At 44.3% G+C, this 27,438-nt stretch overlaps 4 protein-coding genes across 14 annotated transcripts in view; 1 reads left to right on the top strand and 3 right to left on the bottom strand.

Moving 5' to 3' along the window:
- Positions 1-218: 218 nt before the first annotated feature.
- On the bottom strand, positions 219-16,114 carry LOC142959451 (bridge-like lipid transfer protein family member 2). 7 transcript variants are annotated; one of them, XM_076100714.1, is made up of 40 exons: positions 15,967-16,114; positions 15,276-15,477; positions 15,000-15,126; positions 14,770-14,819; positions 14,489-14,630; positions 14,287-14,405; positions 14,111-14,171; positions 13,854-14,037; positions 12,867-12,990; positions 12,652-12,776; positions 12,484-12,551; positions 12,247-12,383; positions 11,887-12,005; positions 11,278-11,471; positions 10,845-11,142; positions 10,411-10,616; positions 9,278-10,328; positions 8,952-9,143; positions 8,657-8,859; positions 8,304-8,422; positions 7,987-8,210; positions 7,687-7,877; positions 7,271-7,370; positions 6,968-7,167; positions 6,588-6,879; positions 6,347-6,504; positions 5,828-6,034; positions 5,504-5,603; positions 5,209-5,391; positions 4,926-5,047; positions 4,660-4,815; positions 4,452-4,573; positions 4,188-4,368; positions 3,821-3,907; positions 3,093-3,203; positions 2,860-2,995; positions 2,428-2,552; positions 2,238-2,339; positions 1,638-1,772; positions 219-1,559 (listed from the first exon to the last, which is right to left on the bottom strand). In XM_076100714.1, exons 2-40 carry the CDS (start codon positions 15,344-15,346, stop codon positions 1,350-1,352), a joined length of 6,732 nt encoding a protein of 2,243 aa, XP_075956829.1. In that variant the 5' UTR covers positions 15,347-15,477; positions 15,967-16,114; the 3' UTR covers positions 219-1,349. The 7 variants fall into 7 exon arrangements, with proteins under 7 accessions (XP_075956829.1, XP_075956836.1, XP_075956830.1 ...); XM_076100721.1 differs by having other exon boundaries at positions 219-1,535; XM_076100715.1 differs by having other exon boundaries at positions 15,276-15,474.
- A 138-nt stretch (positions 16,115-16,252) lies between these two features.
- Positions 16,253-18,756, bottom strand: glod4 (glyoxalase domain containing 4). Of its 5 annotated transcripts, none has more exons than XM_076100724.1 (9): positions 18,599-18,756; positions 18,385-18,434; positions 18,154-18,274; positions 17,901-18,045; positions 17,267-17,403; positions 17,103-17,189; positions 16,895-17,008; positions 16,721-16,807; positions 16,253-16,619 (listed from the first exon to the last, which is right to left on the bottom strand). In XM_076100724.1, the coding sequence occupies exons 1-9, from the start codon at positions 18,686-18,688 to the stop codon at positions 16,554-16,556; spliced, it is 897 nt and encodes a 298-aa protein (XP_075956839.1). In that variant the 5' UTR covers positions 18,689-18,756; the 3' UTR covers positions 16,253-16,553. The 5 variants fall into 5 exon arrangements, with proteins under 5 accessions (XP_075956839.1, XP_075956840.1, XP_075956841.1 ...); XM_076100725.1 differs by having other exon boundaries at positions 18,607-18,738; XM_076100726.1 differs by lacking the exon at positions 18,599-18,756 and having other exon boundaries at positions 18,144-18,274; positions 18,385-18,440.
- Positions 18,757-19,096: 340 nt separating this feature from the next.
- mrm3a (mitochondrial rRNA methyltransferase 3a) lies at positions 19,097-21,239 on the top strand. Its single transcript, XM_076100722.1, has 4 exons — positions 19,097-19,634; positions 19,920-20,164; positions 20,249-20,410; positions 20,532-21,239. Exons 1-4 carry the CDS (start codon positions 19,267-19,269, stop codon positions 21,125-21,127), a joined length of 1,371 nt encoding a protein of 456 aa, XP_075956837.1. The 5' UTR covers positions 19,097-19,266; the 3' UTR covers positions 21,128-21,239.
- The window catches only part of nxn (nucleoredoxin), a 56,811-nt gene continuing 50,214 nt past the window's right edge, over positions 20,842-27,438 (bottom strand). The window contains exon 8 of the mRNA XM_076100723.1: positions 20,842-22,994. Within this exon, the coding sequence (XP_075956838.1) occupies positions 22,812-22,994 (183 nt within the window). The 3' untranslated portion in view covers positions 20,842-22,811. The remainder of the gene's footprint in view (positions 22,995-27,438) is intronic.

Here is a 27,438-nt window from a genome sequence, read left to right as displayed (position 1 = left end):
TCTCGGCCATCATCACAGCGTCTCTGGTCCACGTGCTCGTGTTTGTGTGTGTGTGTGTGTGTGTGTGAGAGGAGAGCGCTTGTTGCCCGCGTGTCTGCAGAGTCCCGCGGAGCTGCGAGAGATCGATTCCGCTCCAGTTCAGGCTGTCGGATGGATGATCGACCACCCCTCTGTTCACAAAGTTACTATTGCGCACAAGAATCCAAACACCACGGAGAGACTGTAACTGTTGTTTTTATTGACAGATAAACAATAAGCCACAGAGCATTGCAATGTGAATTATTTTCGCAATATGATTGAAACGTTTCGGGGCATTTTTCTTCTTCTTCTTCTTCTTGTGACAGAAACAATAAGCTTAGCAGAACCGTTAGGCAAGAAACTCAACAGAAAACAGACGCGGTTACAAAAATATCAAAATACTTTGCATAAAAAGTGCTTTAGTAATAAAATTACAAAACATACACTCCGTTATTAGCTGCAACATATTTTCTGTTTGCCACAAAGCCAAGTGCGACGTTGTACAACACATTGAAATGTGTTTGCTGCTCTCTTGTCGACATATCGCACTGGGTTGAGGTACAGTAGAACAGCTATAGCAGAGGGATGCACACAGTCACTTACAGGTGAATATAGAAAATCTCTTGTGGTCATTTATGGGTAAAAAGGCCTTCCTGTCACAGCGACACTCATACAGCCATTTACAATACCTTTCATTAGTAAAACATGATATATATTTATGAGATTTAATTTTTTTTTTTTGTTTAATTACAGCGGACAGCATTGAAGGTGCTTCCAGTTGAGTCTTATTTATTCAGGCAGAAGCACGGCGTTCCTGAGCCAGCAGGAAAAGGTGCTCTCGGTCTTGCATTAATAGAAGCAGAGGAAACAGTGAAGTGCTAGCTACACACTGTAAATACTCCTCGCTACATTCAATGCAACGCAAGTGGTCATCATTAGGTGTATGAAATGCAGAGTGAAGTATTAATGGCACACAGATAAACAATATAATAATATGCATTTGGTCTAAATGGCACAGCGGTAATTCCTGGAGCTCTTTTTTTCTATACACAGGTAATCTCATTGAGACACACGGTCTCCTCCTTAAGAGAGACCTGTTTGAGTTCCCTGTGGCCATAAACTCAAATTTGGAGTATTATTTCAAAAACAAAAACAGAACTAAGTTCAGCAGGCTCATATGATACAGTGCGATATCTCCATAAACAGTTTTTTTTCCCTCTGTGATCCACAAAGCCGGACTGATATGCTGAAGAGGCAGTTTTTCCCTGATCCTCGTAGCGAGGGAGTGTGGCAGCTGCTGCTGTGGATCCTCCGTGCGAGCGCTTCTTGCTTCATTTGCGCCGGCTGAAGATGCTCTTCTTGCTGGAGCTCTTGTCGGCGCTGCTGAGGCCGATGAGGAGCCGGGCCTTCTCGTCTTCCTCCTGCTGCTGCTGGCTGGTGTCCGACTTCCCTTCGGACGCCTTCCCCCGCAGCTCTGAGCCCGACGCCGGCTTCAGACGCAGCTTCTCCTTTATCATCTGAGCAGCGAGGAGCAACAAATACTAGAAAACATTCATAAAAACAGAACTATTTTTGTGTGTGTGAACATTTAATAAGAAGAGGAGTCAAATGGTGTGTACCTGTGCTACAAGAGCTTTGCGGCTGTCCCTTTTCACAGCCATTGCAAAGTCGAGCCACGTCCAGGTATTGTTATGGTACTCCAGACAGGGCAGAACCAGGTTCAGGTCCTTCCAGTCCACACTACTCTTCTCTCCCTAAATAAGGGGGATTCAAATAGAGCCAAACATTCGTTCAAAAACCCCAAAAAAAAGGGAATTAAACCTACAATACGTTTAGTTTTTTGGCCTTTTGGACATCAGAAACAAGCTGTAAACATACATTTTGAGTTATATTTTTATTCTAATTATTCTTTACACCTTTTTTTTAGCCCCGTCACTGAAGAATTAAACCCTTAAATCTTATTTACTTCAATTGTATCTTTAGTTTTCCTCCAAAACCAAAAGGGCCAAAATCCAGTGCCAATAAAGTGCCAGGAAGTCATGAACATTATGATTTCCAACAATTAGAGTTAGTTTTGTATAGATGACCGTAGCTGTTTTAAGATCAAGATGTTAAGAGAGAATAATCTTTTTCAGTCTTATTTCCATTCAAGTTTATCAATAAAAATGAACAGGGATTGAATTAAAGAGTGTAGCGCTCAGTAGCAGCAGAACACCCACCTTATAGCTGACACAGAGGGGCACTTGTGGAATCTTGATGTAGATGAAGGAGTTGTTCATAGCAGCTCGCTCCTTCATCTTATCAATGTCATCGACAGGATGCTGGTGGGAGGAAATCATAAACCAATTACATTTTCTCCATTTTCTTATCCTCGACGTCTGAGCACCGATAGTCAGAGAGCACAAATACCTCTGGAGGTTTCCTGAACGACCTCCGGACCCCCGAGGTGCGGTTCAGGCCCTGGGCGACACCTTTGCTGGGGCCCATAGCACCCATGGTGTCCTCCGATGACTGCCGAGGCTTCACAGGGATACCTGTGACACAGATCGCATCAGCACTGTGGCCTCTGCACCCTACACCTTATACTCCCAGTGAGTGTCTCTCACACACACACACACACACACACACACCTCAAGGTCATACCCAACATGACAGAGCCTTTTAATAGCTCAGAGCGATGACATAACACATTAATGGCTATTTGATACCACACACACACACACATCAGAGACGATGGAAACTATTATTGATCAGCTGGTTAGATTACAGGCTGGTGACCCCACAGAGAGACTGCAGACTGAGTGCTACTCAGCTGACTGCCGTCATGTTGACAACACACACCTGTAGTAACCAATCTGAACTTGTCCTCTTCATCAGTGACCTCTTCCTCCTCAACATTTCTTCCTGGGAAGAAGAATCCCATCATCCTCTTGAAGAACTGGTACATCAGCTGGATGGTGAGAGGCACCACGTTCACCTGGTGATGGAAACAAATCGCTCAAATAAAAATAAAAAAAACACAATCCAGATGTTCTCCGTGAATGTGGCTGCATGTGCGGCGTGAAACTCGTCACCTCAAAGTGCTCCTTAACGGAGATTCCTCCCACAGGAGGGCGCACTTTACTGAAGATACGCAAAGCAAACTGGCGCCCCGACTGGCAGTTACTCTGAGGACGAAGTACAACCTGTAAAACCAAAAGGGAGTTAATGAGACATCACAAAATAAAGCTCTCGTCAGATGTGGTGTGAAGACGGTACTTTGATGTCAGTTTGACTTTAAACGGCACACGTCACTGATGATAGAATGAACACAGCATGGACAACGCCACCAAGTTAACGTAACTTATGAGTCCTTGTTCACACATGCATCAAGGAATCCGTGAGTGTACATGCAACACTGAGTATGAAAGTCTGAAGATGGAGTCAACACAGACGTCAAGTCTTGTCACTGTACGAGCACTGTACATACCCTCACACGCTGCACAGAGGAAACCAGGCAGAGAGTCATAAATAGCACATAGTGGAGGCTTTTTGGAAAATACATGTCAGCATCAAAAGGACGGATGTCACTGCATTTTGTTGTATAATTAAAGGCAGGGTTGGCTATCTTAATACAACTAACAAGAGTACACGAGGTTTTAAAAGTGATCCTTGAGCCTTGCCAACTCTTTCACAGATCCTGGATTTTGTTTTTGTCAGAGCATTTGATCATTTTCATAGATTACCAACCCTGCCTTTAAGGCTAAAATGTTATTAAAATCAAATTATTTTGCCTTGTCTGTATAATGAGAGAGAACTGTACCTTGTATGATGCATTGGGCAGGAGGTTGTTCATCGTGAACCACCCTAACTCCAACAGATGCTCGGCCGTGTCGTCAGACTTGTTTAGCTGTGGTAAGAAAAGTATTCACACTCATCAACATTCACCATCCAGCAGTGATTCATTATCAGTGAGAGGAGTGAGACATCTTAGGATATTGTGCTGCACATTGTGTTATAGTATAGATGTGACCTATATTCTTGTTATCCCAGGATGGTTCTTCAAATACAGAACGCTAGAAAAGGGTAAATGAGAGCTACAGAGGGAACGTTTTTCTGAAGTGCAAATAGTAAAAGAGGATATGAGAGCCGATAAGAAGCGGTTCTGCCGTCCTGTCTGCAGCGCTTACCTTACTGTACATAAACCTCTGCAGCTCCAACTCAGCAATGCCAAGCTGGCCGTCCTCTTCGGTGAGACACCAGCGGGCCTGGGCAAAGTAGATCTCCGTCCTCCTCACCACACTCACATCCTCCGGGGGCTTACGCAGCTCCAGCTTGTTCGTCCGTTGCAGCTGAAAGTCCTTAAAACACCTGAAAGACAGAGAATATAACATTTCTCGACCTGTGCGACATTTCCGGTCAGTATTTCACGTGAATCCGTGCGCATGCGAGACCTGATGAGGATGTTGAGCTCTTCACTCTTCATCTGCATGTCGTTCTTCTCCTGATTTAGCTGGTTCTGCAGTCTTGCGTTGACCTCCATCAGTTCATCGCCGTACAGTTCTTCAGATTGTGCCTTCAAATTGAATCAAATATTCTTTTGTTTGTTTTCCAGATAAACTCTCAGTTGCAACTTAAGGAGTACAGCACCATGTGACTCACCCTGATGTTGGAGTAAATCTGTTTCTCAACACGTCTGATCAGGGCCAGGTGCTGCCTGACTGCCTCCTGGAGGTGCAAGATGCTGCTGCGCTGCTCCTCAGGGTTACTGGAAATTTCCAGCTGGAAACGCACACGCTGCTTTTTCTCACTGTGTTCCTACATGTCCAGAAGATTAAAAAACAACAACAACACACAATGAGTAAGGAGGAAACATCACAACATGTTTTATGAATTGGGATCATTGGCCATCTGGTGCTCCAGCCTACCTTGCGTCTGGGCTCCACGTGTAACAACAGGTTGTTGACGATGTCCAGGATCATAGCGTACTGAACGGGGTTAGTGGATATCTCGAGATCGTGGTGAATGAGGGTGAAGGTGTCCACTGCCCCTGTTAAATCGACATAATAAAACTCTTTAAAGCTCATCTATGGTGATTTAGTATTAATATATGCTCCCCACCCGACGGTGTTAATGAAAAACATTGTACAAGAACCCAGATGCATTATTCCTCGCAGGCTAAAAGGTGTACAGTGAGCTGGTCAGACATACCAGCCTGCTTTTTCAGAAGGTCCTCTTTCTCGTGGTTGTTCCTCAGCTCCGGTGGTTTGATCAGCGTGGCCACCTCTGGGTTGATGTCGTGACTGTAACTGATGTAATGCATTCGACAGCTACAGCGGGAAATGATTCGCTGAACCTGCTGAGCCTCGTTCACCTGGGCTGGCTGGTTCCAGTCTACAGACACAGAAAAGGGACTTTAGGTGTCTGCGTGGTCAGTGTCCTTCAACGCAGAATCGTTTCCACGTGGTCAAGGAAGAAAAGATCCTGCGTTTGAGAAGTAACTCACCTGTGGTGGTGCAAACCATTCCTCCCACAGCCTGGCCGCTCTCCATCAGCTCCAGCACCGAGTCTAGATTACGCTGCCTGTGCTCCTCTATGTTTTTCACCTAAACACAACACAGTGTCATGAGAAGCAAAATCAAGAGCAGGAACAATCCCTGGTTTAACAACTGTTTGAAGGAAATGGAACTTCATGGATTGTACCACCGCAACAAAAGTAGAAAGAGGAAAAACTAAAGAGAACTGTAGTTGTAAGACTATGCTGATTTGTGCTTTTTTGTCTCGTCCCGGTCTTTAAGACAGCCTAATGTAACTACAGAGCAGCGCTCACCTCCAGCCACAACTGCCTGTCCTCCTGCTCAGATGGGTTGGGCTCCATGGTGGCAAAGTACTGCATCCCATCCAGCAGACAGGTCCAGGTGGTTTTCTGCTTCAGGGTGTCGTTGTACCAGGCTGGGTCGTGCTCACACTGAAGCAGCTGAGCCTTCGCTGCAGACACCAGCACGCAGCCTGCAGTCTCTGTGCCGCGCAACATCATCTGGGAAAAGCAAAGAAGAAGAAGAAGAAGAAGAAGAACAATAAAACACTGGGCCAGATCGACACACACCATTTTTTTCAGAAAAAAGATCAATTCGGTAAAATAGAAGCCTTTCAAGATCAAAGAACAAATTTGTGGAGGTTTTAAACAGCTTTATCAGCCATCGTCATAGGATGCTGCAGCCACTATTGTTGGATTTTGTCAATTAATAATAGTATACATGATCTTCAATAAGATAGAAAACAACAAAACTGGAGTAAATATGCTTTTTAGAGTGACATTAAGTAGGAATTTGATTGACCAGGCAGCTACCTGACAGTTGACCAACTCAATAAACCAGTTGCGGTTATAGACATCGTCCGTCTGACAGGCTGCGATGCCACACAGCTGGTCGCTGACCCCTGAATCCTCCTCCGAAAACACCACAAACTTGTCCGTTTCCTCAATCAGTTTCTGAAGCATCGATGTTCCTTAAAAAAGTGGAAAGAAAGAGGTTAGTGGGTCTTAATAGAAGCTGCTTTTTGTCTTTTACTTTGTCAAGCTATTTCCTTACCTTCATTCTGACTTTTTTCTGCTCGATTGACGGTGGGCGTAACTGGTGTGGTGGGGGCTGTGGTGGGAGAGTAGTTGGAAGGAGAGCGTTTGAGCTTCTTGGTCTGCAGCTGTGTGTCGATCCTCAGACCCTTTAACGCCTCAGTAGAGAGATTTCTCTTCAGCACAGACGCCTTTTTATAACCGTCGTACAGCCCGAAGGCTATGTTCCTGTTAGTGGTGGTCCAGGAAGCACGTAGGTCCACCAGGCGCAGTTTGTGCGTGTAAGAGGTCTCATCCTTCTGGTTCACCTCCTGTCCCGAAATAAACAAAAAGAGCTCGATTACGAGTTCACCGACAGTGAAGGACAGGCTTGTAGTGCAGCCACCTCCGGGCTTTTACCTCCTCCATGCGGTTGCTCTGTCGCTGGTAGCTCAGGGAGGACAGGCTGAGCAGGTGGGTCTTCTTCACCTGTGCGTTGATCTGGTGGTCAGCCGTCTCGTCCCAGGTGGAGGCCATCAGGTGAACCGTCACCTGAGATAGCTCACTAACCATCTGGGTCACATTCCATTCAGAGATCAGCCTCCTCATCACGGTGCCAGCTGAGAGACAATATATAAAACACACACACGCACAGGAATCAACATAAAATCATGCGTGTATGAATAAATAGTTTTTTCCTGAATGGTATGTTAACACGTGTACCCTGTGGAATAAGTCTCTGCGCTCCTCGAGTGAAGACGTGGCCTTTGTTGCACTCCACTTGGATACCTCTCTGTTGGGCGAAGGAGGCCCAGTAATGCACCTGGAGGACACACAATATGTAGAAATGTATTGTAGATATTAGAGATATTAGGTGTGGGTGAAATGGGCAAAAGGGGTGGAACTCAGTTAATTGTCTGTCAGACAGTAGTAATCATTATTCAGATGTGTGAAACAATGAATAATAATTCCATATTATTCATTATGCATCAACGATGAATATTTTTCACCAAAGCTTCAAAGCCCCAAAATATTTACCTTCAATATTTGGGACAACACCAACTGATGCAGATGTTACAGTGACAGCAAGCAGATTTGTAGTGTGCGGTTGCTGGAAGGCAGACTAGAAAAACACGTACTTGTAGTTGTGGAAAGGCAGCTGTGTAGGACATCTGTTTGTAGTGCTGACCCAGCTTCTTGCGGATAGGCCTGAGGCTGTGGAAGAGCTTGCCTCTGCAGATCGGTCGAGAGACACCCGTCCATGTGGCCCAGAAGTTCTGCATCCAGCGCAAAGTGCTGCTATACAGCAGAACTCGCGGCTGGGAGGATTCTACAAAGAAAGAAATACATAGTTCTCTACAGCAGAATACAAACATGCCACTGGTTTTAAAGCGCAAAGGGCTGAGCCTGGCTAGAGTATCGAACAGAGCTGCAGGTACCTGTGCCACAGTGCTGGTTAAGGTCCATGGTGATGGAGAAGTTGAGGTTCTCAGAGCGAAAGGCTCTGTAGGAGTCATGAGGTTGTCCTGAGATCACGTCTGCAACGTTCTCCGCACAGCAGAGCATCACACCGTAGTGGTCGTGGGGATTGCCATGGCAAAGCCATTGGAGGTCAAGGGTCATACACAGGTTGGGCAGGTGTAGAAAACAGATATCATCATACCTAGTATGGAACAAAGGGGGACTTGTATTACTGAATGATTCAATAAAAGTTGCACGTAAAAGATTTTTTTCCACATCTGACACCTCCACTTACTTTGACGCCGTCCTGACATTTACGTCCAAATCTCCTTTAAAAACAAACTGGCCGGGGTTCCAGTCAAAGTTCAGCATATTCCACTCCCAATGCAGGTTTTCTGTCGTGTTGTAAGGGTCCTGTAAGAATGCAAGGTTCATCTTTGTATGAGATTAGGTGATTTATTTAATTTTGCATCACATAGCTCAGTTACATAAACACTAAGAGAGCAGAATGTGCCATGAAACATACACTCAGTGACACACCGAGTGTAAATGTCAACTGATTTAAAGCGATTTGTCACAAACATAACTTTGCTAAACCTGTCTTTGCGTAGACTCACAACAGTTTTTCTTAGGTGTACATTGCTTTACCTCTGTAGCCAGCTGATGAAGATTGGCCTGGTCAATGTCCATAACCCAGCGCCCGTGCATAACGAGACGACTTTTGTCCCACCAGGCCAGCAGAGGTGAGGGGTCAACTGTGGGTTTAGTCAGCAGGTCGACAGATTGGCCAATCAAAGTCCAGGCAGGGTCCCAACACGGCCCCCACACAATAGTGTACAGAGAGATGCTCGCTGCATGAAGAGAATATTCAGTGAGAGATATTAAACGTACAGTGTGTGAGAGAGTAAACCAGCACGGTGACAGCATGATTCCCATAACTCACATTTGACATCATAGTAGAACTTGAGTGGTGGCATATTCCGGTGGACCGTCACATCTCCCCATGGCGGACCAAGTGGGACAATCTCCTTGCGATGAGCCCGGGCCAGTCCATCCTGCTCTGTCCCAATCAGACGGCCCGACAGCTCCCAGTCCCGGATCTCAAACAGGTAGCGAGGGTAATCCCGAATTCTCACTGGCAAGAGAGGACAGACATCTTTAAGTAAGCTAAAACCATGAAGCCTTTAATGACATGTTATCTCCAATTTGGTCTCATCTAAATCCCATCGCATATCTGCAAATGAATGCTGTAAATTGTCATCAACTTACCCAAAAATGCACCCAGTTTGAACTTGACAGCACGGCACCACTGGACCACCAGAGGGAGCCCGTCTCTGGGGAAGGGACTGATCCTGTCGATGTCCCTCAGCTGCTCTCTCACACTCTCCGGCCCATGAAGACCCTGATCCGCCAGGGCTACTAGCTCCAAGTCCGACACAGTCCAGGTCAGCAGAGACTTCCTCATGGGCGTGTTGGCGTAGAGGCGGCGCGAGCGCTGGATGTAGATCTCAATGTGACTTTTCTCCAGCGTACTATACAGCTCTTCGATCTTTCTGGCAGGGAGAAGTTCTCCGTGCTGCTTGCGCAGATCCACCACCTTCTTATCCAGAAGCTGAAGACGCTTGGCGCTTTCCTTGTTCTCATCCTTCATTAGCTCGTAGTTGTCTCGCAGCTTGATTTCAAATACGTCGTCCAGGAAGACGAAGGAGAACTGGCTGATTTTGAACACGAGGTCAGGAGGCAGACGCTGGACGGCGGCGGCGGCGCTCGGCGAGCGATGCAGAGTCTTCAGCCACTTCTGCACATTGATGGCCATGTCGAAGGTGTTTGAGAAGTTGTACTGGTAGGGGAACTCGACAGCCAGAGAGGGGCAAGTGAGGACCCAGACACAGTTGTGAGGAGTGGCGAGGAAAGGGAATGCGTCTCTGTGCGGCTGCATCTCCGTCGACTCGGCGTGCGTTTCAACGTCGAGACTTTTAAAGGTGACGATGTCGTTGCCATCCAGGTTGAGGATCATGGAGGGAGAGCGTATATGCATGGACCCAGCGTGTTTGGAGACTGCGAGGGCTTCCGTGTGCAGGAGAATGTAGTTTTGTTCACTGACGTGGGCTGTCAGACGGGTCACGCCCAGTTCAACACGCACACACAGCCCTCTACTCTGGTCTGACATGGTTTCACTCTGCGCAGGTTGGACTGGACTGTCCTCTCCGTTCTCTCCACAAAGCATCCGAAAACAAGCCTGAGCTTCAGTCATGTGCTGGAATAAGACCATGTGGTCGGGCGGCGTCCACTCGACAGTGAGCTCCTCTTCACATTGAACCTGATTTGAGACACAACATATGAATATCGGCACAGAGATTCATTCCATTCAGGGAAATAAAACTGATGGGAGATCTGAATACCTGTAAGGTGTGGGTGGGGATGAAGTAAGAAAAGGCTATCTCGGTGAGTTTGAGCACAGGATGGGGGGTTTTGGAGGCGGGGCAACACGACTCCATGTTATCCGTGAGCGCTTTGATCGCTGACAAGCTAATGCTCCGAAGAGACACCGTGGATCTCTCTGCAGAGCTGTGGACTTTGACAGTGTCCATTCGCAAAGACACGGCTCCTAAAGAGAACAAAAGGAAATAAAAGATCATGAAAGGTGTTGATGGACTGAAGAGCAGATAGTTTTGTGCATGCTGTTGTCTTTAATAACGATAATAAAGATGCATTGAGGAATTACTACGACTATGAGCCCACTATAAATGTGTTCCTTACAGTGCCGTTTATGTCACATATAGTGATTCACGGCTCAAAGCCATGCAACATTCTGACACATTCTGAAATAACTTACCCGCTAGATTAGACAGTGTGAACACATTGACGTCCTCCAGACAACAGTCCAGTTTGAACAGCAGCTGGAGCTGTGAGGAGGGGATGGGTGGAACGGTATCGTCACTAGAGGGAGACACTGAGGCCACATCTGGCAGCTGTGGCCCAGCGTCGGGAGGAACACGCATGAGGGACAGCAGGCGAGACAGACACAGCGCACAGGTCTCCGAGAGCTCCACTTGGAGCCCCTTCAGGCTGGACTCCACACTCAAGCTCTGATCCCTGCTACTCGACTCCATCTGGGGTCGGTTGAAACTCCCCTGGAGGGACGAGATTAGAAGTGCGCCAACATTAGCATTCGAGTATACAAATAAATCCGAAACCAAACCCAATACATGTGAAAATGGATCATTAAACATGCAATAAAACAGGTTTCTCAGTATTTCTGCTCCTACCTGAAGACTGAGCGAGTCTAAAATCAGCGCTTCTCCCCACACATGTTTACCAGGAGGGTGGGGTGCTTGTTGGATGTGAGACCCCTGACCCACTCTCCACCAGAAGTTGTCCAGGGACAGCGAGGCCCGCCGGTGCACATTCTGGGACTCTGTGATCTCTGCGTCATCTTTAATGTCAAGAAGATGCTGCAGTTCTACAGACACAGGAAGTGCAAGTCATCATTAAAAATGTAATTTTCCAAAAACAAAAGCCACTAAACGTTAACATGGATACAAAGGAGTACAAGTTAATGTGTAACATTTAGAGGTGACTCTAAGAAAAGACCTTATCTTATCTAGTTTGGCATATTTGGAAAAAGATTGACCCAAAGGTTGCCTTCAGAATAAAACCCACGAAGATCTACTGAATGAAAACGTGTTGCGACAACAGCACAGGACTTTTAACACGATGTAAAGTAATAACATTAAGTGCTGCCGCTCGCCATCGGATGTTGAGGTTATACATTAACGCAAACAACGCCCTCATGTCGCTCTGTAGCAGCAACATCACATGACGTTCCCCTGCAGTTCTCTGTGAACGTGTGCAGCACGTGAAAGAGCCGACCGTACCTGCACTAGCAGAGAGGAAGCCGAGAGCGAACGGCGTCGTGTCCCCCAGCTGGACAGACACGTTGACGTTGGACACGGAGGAGGTGATCATCACGGGGGCGTCCAGGTGAGGGAGGCGCCTGAGGAAGAGGAGGGTGGGCAAATAATCGAATGGACTACACGACACAATTACGCCACGGGAACAAGAACAATACAGAATGAGTGATGTGCGAACACAAACGTGAATAAGGAAGAGAAAAAAGATATTAGGTCATTGTGACAGAACACAGATCCAATCACTACAGTTAACTTTCTTTTAGAGACGTCACTGAAAATGTCTGAATCGAAGCCTTTGATTTTTTTATTCTATTTGCAACTTGCCTTTTTCTATGTGCAGCCTTCCTGTGGATTAGCTGTTCCCATGGAAATAGATGTAGCCAATGGGATAACTCCTGGTGACGGTAGTGGATGATGCAAGTGTTGATCGTGAATGACCCAGAGATGTCAACTGACGTAATCTAAATGTAGAAAAATAGAAGAGACCAAGTCAAAATAATGTCAGTTATGGATTTAAGAAGCTTTGCTCTTGTATTGTGACTATCAAGCCTCTTTCCTCACCTGCAGGGCTGTCTTCAGCGTGTTCACACAAAGGATTCTTTGCCTACTTTGTGAGAGTAGAAGTCCATCTGTCAGTTAAAATAAAATAAATTCAGAATGTGTTATTCATAGCTTTCTCCTTCGTGAAACTCTCTCTGCATTGCGTGTGGCACCCAGCTGTCCACTGACCCTCGAGAAGGAGCTCCAGGCTGCTCTGGGGAAAGCTCAGCTCAGGAGTGAAGCCTCTGAGAGGGAGCTGCTCGTCGTCACGTCTGTAGCACACTTTTAAAGACTTCAGGGTCCAGTTCAGGTGTCTGTGCCGACAGGAAGAAGAAGCAGACGATGGAATAGAATTGTGCAAAACAACAACTATATGCACTTGATGGTTAAAAACGTTGACTCACCTTTTCTGGCTGTGCATGGACATGGTTACATTCGTATTATCAAACTCCATGTTGACCTTGTGGGGAACCAGCCGATGAAGCTGCTCCACCGTCTCAGTCTGGATGAACACCGTGCTTTCACACTCTGAGAGGAAACAGCACCAATACTATTAAATCACAAAAGTATTGATGTATGATGCAATTAAAACTGTTGAGTCTGCCACAGCTAAATAACCTGTTAAATGGTTGTAGAAACAAAACAAAAAAAAGCTTCTACAAAGTCTAATGAATACAATAACATGTTGATTAAACATAAAGTTTGGGGCTTTGTCTATATGCCAGCTGGTGCATATTTTCTAGGCCTACTCTACAGCGAATGTATTCTACTTCATTTTTTAGCTGTCTGATGATGCAAAAATATGTTTGGCGTGGAAATACCTGAGTGAGCTAATGTGTCATATTCTTCTTTTTTGCAGTTATTAGTGTATATTTATATAGAGGACAGTGTCAACCTTAACCTTGATGTCTGTGCTACTGGGGTTCTAGTTTTAACAACACATGTCAATAAAAACACTGAACACATGACATTGTTTTCTTACTTTTTAAACTTATTGCATAGCGTGTGCTGTATTTCCTGGGTAGGTCAGATTGTATCCATTCATCATTCAGCATGTGGACATTTCAGACACCTACAGAGTCAATGCAGCTCTATGATGTGACCGTGTCCTCATTTTTAAGAGAACAGCTAAAAATATCAAAGACAACAGTAGACATCCACGTGTTTTACAATAAGCAGAGGCTCACGGATGGAAAACAACCATAAGAGCCATCATAGTTATAGTTCTTGGGCAATAAAGGGATAAATACAGCTAATAGTAGTATATGTGCTGAATATTGTGGCTTTACAAGTTGACATGCTTCCTCACTCGCCATTGCTAAGTTTGTTTGTTAAATTATTCTCATAACAACTTTTGGGCATTTCAGAGATTACACTTTGTGTTTGCTCACCAGATGCTTCCTGATTGCTCGTTTTGGGAGAGGGGGGCAGCAGGAGCTGGCTCAGAAATAGTCCCTCATGGAGCTCTGCTATGAGTGTCCTCACTTTCAGGGACAGAGAACCTGGCTTCATCTCCGGTAGGCTCACGTCTCCAGACAGCAGCAGGCTCAGGGCCACTTCAGCCAAACATATATCCTACAGTGGAACGCATGTTAGTCACTCGCACTCAATCACACGTTTCCATTTCAGGGGAAACAGAAGAACTTACCAACTGACTGCTTTTAAGCACTTTACTGCTTAGCTGCCCGACTGAGAAGTCCCACGCCAACCTGTAATGAAAGTTCATAACATTATCCGCTGATCCTTCTGTCTTTTCTATTAAATGTAATAATTAAATTAGATCGTTGGTAGACAGACGTAACAGAGTGCGAACTGCGCAGTTACCTTTTACTCTGGTGGTCTAGTAACAAGGTGATGCCTGCGACGGTCATGTGCCATAGAGACTCTGTCAATGCCAGGTTCAGGACCATCACGTTGATTGAGCTGACGTGGAATGACAGCAGCTGAAAACACAAGACAAGAAGAAGTGGGACGCCGTCTACGAATGCGTTTAGCCAAAGAGCGAACCTTTAGTGAGGCTCCATACTTGTGACAGAAAGCGGAGCGTTGTGGGGCTGACTGAGATCCTCCCAGACTTTTTTCCATGGCTCTTCTTCCCCAAAGGTCTGAGTGGTGCCTGCAAGTCGAACCTAACTCTGGTTTCGCCAACGCACAACGCCAGGTACCTCCTGAAACACAAACATGCAGTAGCTGTCTCAAATTACAAAGTTACTTAATGTCATATATATAAAGCTTTTGAATCTTGAACTGACTTGCTGAAAGATTTCATCTCAAACTATCCAACTGACAACAAATATGACAACTTACGGCAAATCCTGGTTTAGAAGTTTACTCGAAATCCATATTCTGTCAATTTCCTGTCATAAAGAGATTCACTGTTATGGTACAGGAAGTCAAACAGTATCCTTGATTTATTTTTGGGACAGTTGACAAACTGCCATTTGCCATTACTGAGCCAAACATGAAGCCCTGAAGGGGAAGCACGCGCCTTGAATGAGCTCACCACATAAATGTCGTGTAAACACAGCGTGTCTTACCAGAGTGTGCTGGGGGTGAAACTGGATACTGACGCCTTGGACAGAAAACAGCCCGACTGATTTGATCTTTAGATCAGCATTCAGTGCAGTCTGGAAGAACCGCACAGCCAGGGTGCAGATGAGCCACCTAGAAGCAACAAGGAAAGAGCAGAAATGTTAGATTTTGTAAATAATTGTTCATGTAAATAAGACACATCTGGGTTAAATCCTACAACTAGTGGAACATCAGTTGCATTAAAAAATGTACAGTAGAATTGAACACGTTTCAATGGTTACCTGAAAATGACACATAACAACACGATCCCGAGCAGAAGAATAAGCAGGAAGGAGATCAGAAAGAGAGACATCGTGTCCCGAGTCGTTCACACCCAAATCTCGGACATGAGTCTGTCTCTTCTTCCATCAGCTGCTGTCAAAGAGGAACAGACTTCAGATGAACACGCCTCACATGCAGGAGGGAGAGTCGTGTGACTGGCTGCTATAAAAAACAAAAACAATAATCAATAACTCGTCCTTCACTTTCACAAAGTGACGCACCATTTTCTATAGAAACATAACGAACGTTAATTATGTTTTTCAAGCAACAACGCCTATTGCCTCGCGGTGCTAACTGCTAATTAACTAACGTTAGTGTAGTTAGAAATGAACATGAAACAGCACTTAGCTTAACTTCATCACTCAGCGTGTAACAGTGTTACCTACACTTAGTCCTCGTCAACGAACCACCAATTCAAACCGGTGTTGAGGGATTAACGTTACAGCGTTAGCTCAAAGTAACAAAACACGAAACAGTTTTAAGATGTCTTGTCGCCGCGTCATCCAAAACAATCAGTAGCAAATCAGTTAGCAAGCTAACGCTACGGCTAACTTAGCATAGCATAGCTGGCACACGTAACTTGGCGTTCATTTGGGGTTACTGCTGTAAGATGTCTTAACTTCCGTCGGCACCAGGTCATAGGTTGCTTACCCTGACACCTTCATAGCGCTGCAAAGAGCCGTCTCATGTGACAGTTAGCTCTCTGCTCGGGCAGCAGAGGAAACACTGACTCCTGGTCCGCTCAGCCGGCAGCTCATTTGATTTGCAGCCAAGAACTGTGACTAGTGGGAGAGGAGCTGTCGCAGCGCCAAGTAAACACTAATCTTTAATTATACTCTGCACTCAAACATAAAGGGTCATTCAAGGAGGCCACCCCCACTTCATACACAGTAAACACACACAGTCACAATCAAACTATTTCACTATGGTGACAAAGTGACAGAAACTCAATTTATTCACTTTTTTTTTTTTATCTTTACAAATTATTAGATTCAATGTAATTCAACAACATGACTAAACTATTTCTACTACATGACACTGAATGATCAGTAAACAGCTAGCAGGAGCCTCTCAAAACATCTTTAAACATTTTAAATGGAGTAAGTTGAATCAAATTGACTTTTTGAACACCTATCTGTGTTGTTGACAGTCCAATATTCATTGGAAGCATGTCAATAAAATTAAACAAACAAGTGGTTCTTCCACAAAGTGTCATCATTGATGGTGTTCAATTCATGTCATGCAGCAGCTTTCTGTCTGTTGTGTTTGGCAAACCACTCGTCACTTTTATCTTCGGCCATAGCCTGAAAAACAAGTTTGAAAGCAGAAGGAGCACAGGCACGGTGAATATCAAATACATGTAGCATATTTAATCTAGAGAGGAAGATATTGAAGCAACATTAACCTTATCAAGCAGTTTGTTTCCTTCGGGGTCCACCTTGGACAGCTGCCTGAAAGCCTCATCTCCCACAAAGCAAATTTCATGACCATCCTAAAACAAGCATTGTCCAGGTGAGTTCATTTTAAAAACAGAGACTAATTTAACTTTATTACAGCATTACATTGATAATGCACTTACTGGGTCAGCCAGTATAACCACTTCTACTGTGGTCTTTCCAGGAGTGTCTAGGCTGACTAATGGAGTGAGAATTTTCTGATTTTCCTTTTTCATCAAGGCTTCCAGGTCCGGCAGCTGTGGGATGTAATAAAACATTGATGATGAAAATGCTAAAGATTTTCTCCAATATTAACACTTACTAGAATGCATCCATGACATAATGTTTTACTTGTTCCCGTGGGCATGAAAATGCTATTCTCCCAAACGCTGTTCCATGATCTACTGTCCCACCGTTATCACGAAGCTCCAGTTTACACTGCATGGAAATAAAACAGTCAGACTAAAAGACATACAAAATACAAAACACAATTATTTCTATGATACTTGACTCACGTGAGTGTCTGCAAATCCCAACAGCACCGTTTTCTTTTCCTCATTCTTCTCCACCACCTTCATTCCCAAAAGCGTAGTCCAGTAGTGGGTCGATCTCTGGAGGTCCGACACTCCGAGACAAACCTTCTGCACCGGGTCTGGGAACAAAGTTTCAGAGGTTAGTGCTGAACGCTTTCCTCTTCAGCATACTGCACATCTGTCTGCCCCAGCTGCCAGTGCTGCATCAGAGATATGGTCACAGGAAACTTTTCATGTGTCATGCAATTCCCATTAAGAAAATATGATAATGAGCTTTACTCCAAGAAACTAAAAGATACCGTGGAGCAAGTCATGACATGGTTATATTAAATTATTTTTGGGTTAAAAAAAAATCTTTGTAGCAGCAGATCATACTTATTATTCATTATATATTATTAATGTGTGGATTGATCATTGAATAAATCAATCAAAAACACACAAAATATAATGACATATGCTTAATTAGCTTGACCAATATAATACAATTAAATGAGTATTGCTATAAATAAATGTATAATGCTATGAAACCAAGCAACTCTTTGCATTTGTGAAGCTTGGTATTTTTCCTTGACACACGTGATGAAATGACGACAGTTATTGATTCATTGTCACTCACCACTGTGAGGCTGCTCTTTGTCCACGAGGTAGAAGGGATACCCTCCAGGAGCCCGGGTCAGATACAGAGCCTCCCCCACCTCAGTCAGAGGCCAGCCCAGACGTTTAGCGTTGCTCACAGCCTGGCTCGACTGCAGAGTGAGCCCCTAAAGTGAAGATATATATATATGGGTAATATATATATATGACAACAAGCCTTTACAACACGACATGGTGTTGTCCTCTGTAAAGTCTTTCACTTAACTCTCACCCACCAAGAAGTCGTTGCAAAGCTGATACTCTCCCACCCCATAATTGTATGTCAGTTCAGCAACAAAATGGTCATCTTCAGGGCCAAAGCCGACCATCGTCTTGCTCCACTTCCCATCGTACGGGCTGTATGGACACAGGATGAGTGTAGTGGGGATTAACAGCTCTGCATAACTCTGTGTTGTACACCTTTGTGAGTACAAAGTTCAGATATGCGTTTAGTTTTCTGACGTTACCCATTACACGTTGCTTTGCAGCCTTCCTCAAACTCTTCATGACGTAGAATCTAAAATGAATGAGAAGAGAAAATGTGCATTCAGTAGAAGTACACATTTATTAATGTGTGACTCACGTGACAGGAGAAATTGACGTTAGCTAACTGACGTTACGCAACACAAAACAACGTTAATTAATTGCTTCTGGCCTTTAAATGAAACTCATCAAATGTACCTTCATACCCAGAACATCTCGGTAAAACGTGGCCGTTTTGGTCCTGTCACCAACTTTGAAAACAAAATGCAATGCTCGTCTCAATGCCATGTTTCTTGACAGATATAAAAGTTAATGATGTCTGTGAGTGACGATCGGTGAGCAGGGAGCGATTAAGCGTCCTTGATGATCGAGTTCTCTGTCGTCGATTGGTTGAAAGTAAACACAGAGGTAAGCAAACAGCAGGAATTTACAATTGTAAGTAGGATTCCTGGTTATTGTGTTAGCCTTTATTGATTCATTTACATTATTAAATCCCCATGGAGAAGGGAAACATCTTTACTCAGTATAAAAATAATTAAAACTACGTTCGCCACCCCTATCCATTCAGGTTAATGGTATCGCCCATAATGTCACACTCTATCGCGAGGCTACAGCACCAGCCCACAGTGACCGTTAATTGAAATTAGAAAATAAAAAGTAAAAGAAGTAAACGAAGAAGATGACATATTTACAAATAGACTGCAAGTAGTTTGGTAACTTGTGAATTATTAACTTTACCCATTAAAATAGATTTATTTTATATACTTAAATGTAGTGTCACCTTCACTACAGCTGGTGGCGGTAAGTAGATTGGTTTGTGTTAGTGCAACGTTCCGGGAAACAAGAGAAGAAGAAACGGGGCAAACATGGCGGCGTACATGAGAAGCGTGATATGTCTCGTTTCCATGGAGCGAAGTGCTTTTCTATCACGGGGAGGCGGTGTTGTTCTTGTGGAATCGAAGCGGTATGTACGCGGACTGAGGAGGAAACCTGTCCGAGTGTTGATGCCCGAAAACGAGACGCATAAAGTCATCAAGCCGAGGCCACAGCCTCAGCCAGCAGGGCGAGAAGTCCAGAGGCAGAAGGTGGGAAAAGTCACATCTACGGTGAAGCATCCTGAAGAGGACTTTGTTAAAGCGAGTAATGTGCATTCAACTATAAGACACGCTGTTGTAAAGGATCAACTTGATGGACTAAGCTTCGAGAGGGCTTCCCCTGGAGATAAACGACTGGGGTAAGTGTCACTTCATGAAGGCAGCAGTGGATTATTGCCATGATTGTCTCAGATATCACCATTTAAAAGATAAGGTCTGATTGGTTGATCGTGAGATTTTATCTTCTTTGTCAGTCTCTGATTAGGTCGCAAAAAAAGCGAGTTGTTTAGAAAGCAGGGTAGGACACTTTACTTCAGTATCTCAATGTTAGGCTACTTTATGTTTCCAATCATATTTCTGATCATTATTCATATTCCCACTGTAATCATCTCTGCCTCTCTATCTCCCCGCATCTGTCCTCTCAGGAGGTTAGCGAGTGTTGCTCGCTCCAGGACATTTCGGGAGCACCAGGGTAAAATCCTGCTGGAGGGCAGGCGTCTGATCTGTGACGCCCTGGATGCTGGAGCCAACCCACAGATGGTGTTCTTCAGCACCGTGGACCGGCTGCGAGAGCTGCCTTTAGACAAGCTGAAAAGGGCCACGCTAGTCAAAGTCAAGTTTGAGGACATCAAGATCTGGTCCGACCTTGTGGCCCCGCAAGGGGTGATCGGTGAGGGTCACGTATTTAGTTCTGGTTCATTATGAAGCACAGGTGCTCAGAGTTGTTTTTTGACTTTGACTTCTTCTTCCGCAGCCATCTTTTCTCGTCCGGACCCGTCACGTTTGAACTTCGCTAGTAAAGGTCATTCAGTGCCGATGTCCTTGATATGCGACAACATCCGAGATCCTGGCAACCTTGGGACTATGTTGCGATGTGCTGCCGCCGCTGGCTGCCATAATGTCCTACTCACAAAAGGTATGCTTATCAATTAATTATGTGAATAAGTGAACTCCACCCCTTGAATATGGCTTTGTTTCTTTGCTTGTGTTTTTTTTGTTTTTTTTAAATCTGTTTGCTTTTTACCCCCCCCCGACAGGTTGTGTTGACGCTTGGGAGCCTAAAGTTCTGCGCGCAGCAATGGGCGCCCATTTCCGCCTACCCATCTATCCCAGCTTGGACTGGGACGATGTGGAGAAACATCTCCCTAAACCCGTCACTGTCCATGTGGCTGACAGCAGCTGTGGCACCGACAGAAGCAGAGAAACGGAGGACTCGCAAGTTAACGCGTCTCATAAACCCTCCAAAGCGGGAGACTATGGCTGGGTCAGCACAAAGCCTAATCGCAACAACATGCGCTACGAGGAATACGATTCTGATTCGGACTCAGACTGTGAGGATGGGGGACTTTCACTTCCCAGAGTGGACTTACAGCCGTACCATGAGAGCTGGGCACAGAGTCCCACTGCTCTTGTGATCGGTGGAGAGACGCATGGTCTGAGTGTAGAAGCAGTCCAGCTGGCTGAGAAAACCGCCGGTCGCAGGCTCTTCATTCCCGTCGCTCCTTTGGTGGACAGCTTGAATTCAGCTATGGCTGCCAGCATCCTTTTATTTGAGGGCAGGAAGCAACTGTTGAAACTGATGCAGACACCTGGAGGGAAATGGAAATCTAAAGCAGAGGAGCAGTTTTCATGATGTTTGCTCGTAATACCAGTGTGTATTTATCATTGTCACTACAGACTGAACTGAATTATTTAAATTTCCGTTCTACATCCTGTCCTGAATAAAACACTGAATTTCAATCGGGGATTTGTGAAATGATTGTCAGATTTCATGCCAAGTGAATTTATGCCTCGTTTGGCTTTTTCACAGGTTTTTTTTTTTTTTTTTAGGGATGCATCCAGGAATTTTTTATTTGTCTGGAAAATGTGATCAAGTTGTTAAAACTGGTCATTAGAATTTCTTCGAGCCCAGGGTAGCATCTTCAAATTCCTTATTTCATCCAACTGTCAGCCCAAAACCAATATGTGAGTGCACTACCATAGATAACAGAAAAATATTTAATACACAATAAATCTCACTAGGGAAAGTTGAAATGACAGATAAATCTGGGATTAGGAAAAGTTAAATGACTCTTCCTGCTCATTGAAAAAAGCCAGACTATGCTCCCCTCCCTTTACAAAATAAAAGCACAAAACTCCATTTCTTACGCCTCCCTATCATTTCCTGAGAGCTTTAAATAGATGCACTTGAGGCATAATTCTAGTAAGGACAAGGCCATCCTAGTTCTGCAGCCTATGCAAATATGCAGAAGTCACTAAACTTCATCCCACCTGGAGTCTGCATTAACAGAAATGATCTGCATACCGTCTCCCATAATAAATGCAGCATTTGCATTCGGCCCATTATTTGAGTACTTCTAACAAAGGAACTGGTGATTCATTGCGTTTTACATATCCAAGAGCTAACTTTATTGTCGGAACCTAAAAGGAGCAAAACTTTGTGCTTGCCAGTGAATTTTAATGGGTGTGAGAAGTAATGACTGAAGCAACAGAATACAGGGATTTCTACATTCAACACTTTTCAAACACCATTTCTGTGCCTTCAGAAACAACCTGGTCTTTTCATTATGGGACCTTCACAGAAAATCCTCATAATGACTGAGATGAGAACCACGATTAACAACTGGCAAGAGATGACTTTCACTCACATAACACACACAAGACACAGGGGTTTTTCAAATATCAGTCATTGGTCTGTTACAAGCAAGTTTAATGTGATCTTTACTGTATGTGCACCTGTGTTTTTATTTAAATAGGGCCAGAAAGGCTTACAGCTACATCCAACTGAGGTTGAGCATTTTTGAACTACATGTGAACTACAACTGTAAAAATGCATTTTATTGTTTCTCAACATCATTCAGAAACCAGAAGTAACAAGGATCTCAAAGACAAAACAGAAGGCAAAGAATCAGCTGAATAAGTAGGTCCACTGCGTAATTCTCTGGGTTTCTCTAGAGTTCAGAAATACTATCGAGTGAAAAAAATAAAATACAGATACTTTTCTTGAGGCAAAAAAAAAAAAAAAAAAAAAAGAACCAACAGAATCTCCATATATATTACTGTAGGGACTATCGTCAATGCAAGGCACCACAGGAGAAAAAGAGGACTCCGTGAAAAGAGAACATGTCTAAAAAAAAAAAAAAAGTTAAAATGTCAGTAAAAAGTGAGACATCTCTCTAACTGTCTGACAAAGTCAGAGGGGAGGTGGGAGAGATAGTAAGAGGATGGGAAAGGCGAGGGGGGAGTCGCAACAGGTCAGGGTTCGATGATGGAGTGAGTCCCATATAGCGTGTCCGGTTTATATTTGGACTTCCTCTTTAAATGGGCTCTGGTTTGAGCTTTTCAGCCAAGAAGTCGCCGACAAATTGCTCCACTACGGCCGGCGTGATCTCCTCTACGTCGCGTACATACTTGGCGCGAGCCGACATGTCCAGGATGGTGAGCAGAGGCGCTGCTTCGGGGAGGTTAGTGTAGTCCCGCAGAGAGTCACTCATGTCATCCTGTGGTGAGAGAGAGAAAAAAAGAAAATACAGTGATTAGGTGCAATAGTACATGATGTCAAAGTGGTACGTTCCTTACATTCATGGATGGATTACTGGGGCCCAAAACAAGGCCTCTAATTTAGGTAATGTATTTACATGTCTTGTTGGAAAGTCCAAAAAGTAGGGATGTCTTAATTACATTTTTCTTTTTGCTGAATTTTATCTGCCAATACTTTGGCTTCAGTAAGCCTAATGAAAATTTGTGAAACAATCCAAAAATGTTCAACTACAAAATAGATTTGCTTTCATAGGTTTCCTGATAAAGTTTCCTTTAACATTGTGTATAATGTCCTGTAGTTTGTTCCCGAAGTGGGGGTGGAGACCCGCCAAGGGGTTGTAACATACATTTAAGGGCTGAGCAGATGACAAAGAGGACAAGAAGAAAATAGTTGACCATTTAAACTTTTTTTTCTCTAAAAAGAAAGCACTGAATCCCTGCACACTGTGATCTCTAAGTACATAGAACAAAATATTGTTTATTGGAAATGCAACATAGCAGAGCAGACAGTGTGCAGGAATTCCACATTTTTGCGTGATCACATGTTCTTAGCTTGGCTTGTTTTCTTGTAAATTTCTGGACAGTTTGACTTTTCAGGCCTCTTTCACAAAAAAAAAAGCTGGGTACCATTCGTTGAGACATCCTCATCTACAGCATGATGAAACTCTGTGGGGGTAACGTTCAGCTTTTGTATGGGCCCTTGCCTCATAATCTGTAGGCATTTGAATTACTTCGACAAACAGGCAAGTCAAACGCTGGATCGGTTCCAAGAGAGAAGACTCTAAATTACACATTTATCTGCTGCTCATCAGTTCAGACTTGCTTTTGGCAACTCGGGCAGCACCCATGACTTGAACTACACCACGATATAATCAAACCATATAAATTCAGAACTGCCTGGCACAATCTTCATTAATGCACACCCCTTGAAAGAGAATATGAAACTCTCTGCCGTCTTCCTGCAGGCAGCCTGCCCAGAGAGACCAGAGCGTTGGTGCTTAGCCACACATCCTGCTGTGTGGTAAGACAGGAAGGAGCCACGTGGGGGTCCAACAACATCCCTCCTGTTTCAAAAGCTCTCTCACATCAGATATAAGTGTCATCACAAGACCTCTGAATGTTACATGTGTGCAGGAGAGAGAGAGAGCAATGCAGTGCAGAGGTGTGAAGGAATACGTTACAAATAGATTGCTGCAGGATTTGGAGGGCATTCAACTTTGTTTTGCTCTTTGCAGGTATTTTGAAAGGGCTTCACCCATTTTCTGCCTGAGGCTTGATGTCACCCTTTAACAAGTCAGGATTACAACCCCTGTCGCCCCAGGTAACAGAATGGATCAGCAGCAGGCGGGCAGGCAGCAACTTTCAAACAAGCTTGAAAGGGCCATTAATTATTGAGACTGAATAAGAAATCCCACCCTTTCGTAATCCAGCTTCAGTTCCAGCCGGGAGTGCTTCTGGAATCGGCATTCCCACCATGACAGGGATCCATTATTCTCGCCATACCTTCCCCTAAGTCAAAGGGATTTCAGGTGTTGTGCTTTGTCAGGTCACACGGTTCACTTAGTTAGATGTGCACAGCTACTCTCATTTGAGTCTTTCATTTGAGACGGCGCGACCTGATTTCCCCTCAGCTTAGTTTGCTGGCTCAGCGGGAGACTCGCAAAGATTACAGATCAGCTTCACATGGAAAAGATTATGTTGAAAATGCAAAACTAACATGAGAAGGCCAGAGGGTGGCACTGCAACAAAGAGTTGGGCTTCTCATGGAGGCAGCGCCTCTGATGTTAATACTGTTACTGCTTTATGTGCCAGTGTGAGTTTTGTCAAAACAAAGTCAACAGACAAAGCGACTTCGGATGGATTTCCTGCTACATACAACGCTCATGCTATTTGTTGCGTCTTCCCTGCTATCAGACAATCCGCAGCTATTCCTGCCAAATGGATCAAACCACACAATCACCCATCAGACTTCTCGTTGAATAGCTCGACTTGTGCTGCTACCTAAAAAGGAAAAGCGTGCCAAGATGAAGTCTGTGACCTCTTCTTTGCAGAACTGCGAACAGATGGAACAGATGAGTAGCAGTCAGGCAGCTAACTTCCTCTGAATGGAGCCCATTTTATTACGCCGCAAATCACCATACATTGGTCACTTAATACTCACAGATGTAATCCGTCACTAAGAACAATGTCGTTACGAGTGAAATACTGCTTGATTGTCCGACCTACAAATAGAGGCTTTGCCTTGCATGCTCCGTTTCAGCCATACTAAGTGTAGATTATAGATGATCTGGGCACACAGTGTAAGGAAACCACAAAGAGAGGAATTCCACAATCTGTCACTGTGGCCTTTCCATGCCTCGACGATATGGGAAGATGTAATCTCTGAGTCAGTCTTCGCCTCCGTAGGAAGTCATGCATCTTCTTTTGTGTGCCTTCCCTGCTTGTGTAAACTGCTTCTCGTGAGGTGCAGCCATTCCAGAGGCCCCCCCCCCCCCCCCCGCCCTCTGCTGCTCCGCTCAGAACAAAAAAGACAAAAGGGCCTCTCTGCTCCAGCCCGCACTCACAGCTGTGATAAGGCTCAGCATGTGTTTACCGTGTGTGGAACCTGCTGGGCCGTGTCAGGCTTATTCTGATTATTGATGCGCCGTGGCATTTCACAGACGATGGCCGGCTGATAAGCCCCGAACTGATAATGATGAACAAAGCTCCCCACTGGCCTCTGAGCCGGGGCAGCGTCCATCTCACTGGCCAGCTTTGATGTCTTAAGGGAAAGGCATGATTGTGAAATTGTGGATATTCCCAACAGAAATTGCACAACTAACTATATATATATATATATATATATATATATATATATATATATATATATATATATATAAACATTCAATGTGTTTATAATTGAACAACACTAAATGTCGCTGTAAGGCTGTACAGGTAGAATATTTACCTTGTCCACGTCATTTAGTTAAGTGTGTTGCCAATGCTCAACTAAATATGCTAACATTTGCTAATCGGCACTAAACACATATTTAGATTTGCAGGTATTTGGTAGTATTGAACAATTCTGACCCGGTGATGGCGCCTGCCAACATGTTACTGGGTCACCAAGTTATTACAACTCATCCTGAGAGGGGCATGAATGTCTCCAACCCCTTTCACTTTATTCATGTTATAGCTGTAGAGACATTTCACTCACAACCAGAAATGTAAATAGTGTTGCAACTGACAATTGTTTTCATTATCGAATAATTGACAGGTTATTTCCTTGATTAATTGTTTGGTCAATAAAGCATTAGAAAACAATGGAAAATGGACATCACAATAGTCCAAAACTCTCAAATATACAAACTACAGTAATGTAAGACAAAGTAAAGCTGCACATTTTCACATTTGTGAGCCTGGACCAATCAAATTCTTGCTTAAAAAGAGACGATTAGAGTAGAACTCGGGGTATCTCCAAAGTCATTAGGATTCGTCATCTGGGCACTATGAATGTGTGCACCAAATATTATTGCAATCCATCAGATAGTTGTTGAACAATTTCAATCAAAACCACAAATGTGAACCTCATGCTGGCGCTAGACGAATAGTTAGAGGATCACCAGACACAGCGGGCATCATCCTCTGGGGACCATGAGTGTCTCTACAAGATCTACAGATCACTTCAACCATCTAATGGTTGTTGAGACATTTCACTTTGAACTAAAGCAGTAGACAGCAGAGCTAAAAACATATAATATTTATTGAGCTTTACGCACAAAATCAAGCATTAGAAACCTGAAAAGAAAAACATCACTGGCACTATTGCAGCATCACGGATCAAATTTAAAGCTGCACTACCGTTTATTTCTTTGACAAAAAAACTGTTGAAATTGTAAAATGACTAGATAATACCACGAGAGTACATTTTGCAGTACACAGCAGCGATGGAAGAAGAAAAGATCTTTCATTCTGCGTTTACATCGTTAGTATACTACTCTGTGGCGTATGTTTTTTTTTCAGCAGGGTAAGAAGATCTTGTGTCATTCTGCTCCGCCTGTCCTCCCCCCTGAGAGACTGCCAACATACTGCTGTCTCATGGACACAGAAAACCCAGCAGCTGCCCTGGCAAGGAGCGTGCGACTACCACGGTTAACCCGGGCCGAAGGAGCAGGAGTCTGAGCCCAGAGCCTGGAAGCTCCACTATCTGAGCGCCTCAAACGGGAAGTGGTATCGGACCCTGAATCCGATCTGGAAGTGAAACCTGGTGATTTCATAGCCGGTTGAGCAAAAGCCAGGAAATTATACCTGCACTGCGTTGGATGTAAAAATATCTGCCTTCGCATGCGCTCCACAAGGGAAACAAAGCAAACTTAAGACTTCTGAATCACTTCGAGCTCCAGTGCAACAATGCATCTTTGTGTT

This window comes from Anarhichas minor, unplaced genomic scaffold, assembly GCF_050575085.1.
Source record: "Anarhichas minor isolate MPS153535 unplaced genomic scaffold, ASM5057508v1 ptg000026l, whole genome shotgun sequence".
NCBI classification, from domain to species: Eukaryota; Metazoa; Chordata; class Actinopteri; order Perciformes; family Anarhichadidae; genus Anarhichas; species Anarhichas minor.
The sequence above is the reverse complement of the archived record's forward strand: the minus strand, read 5'-3'. Positions and strand labels throughout refer to the sequence as shown.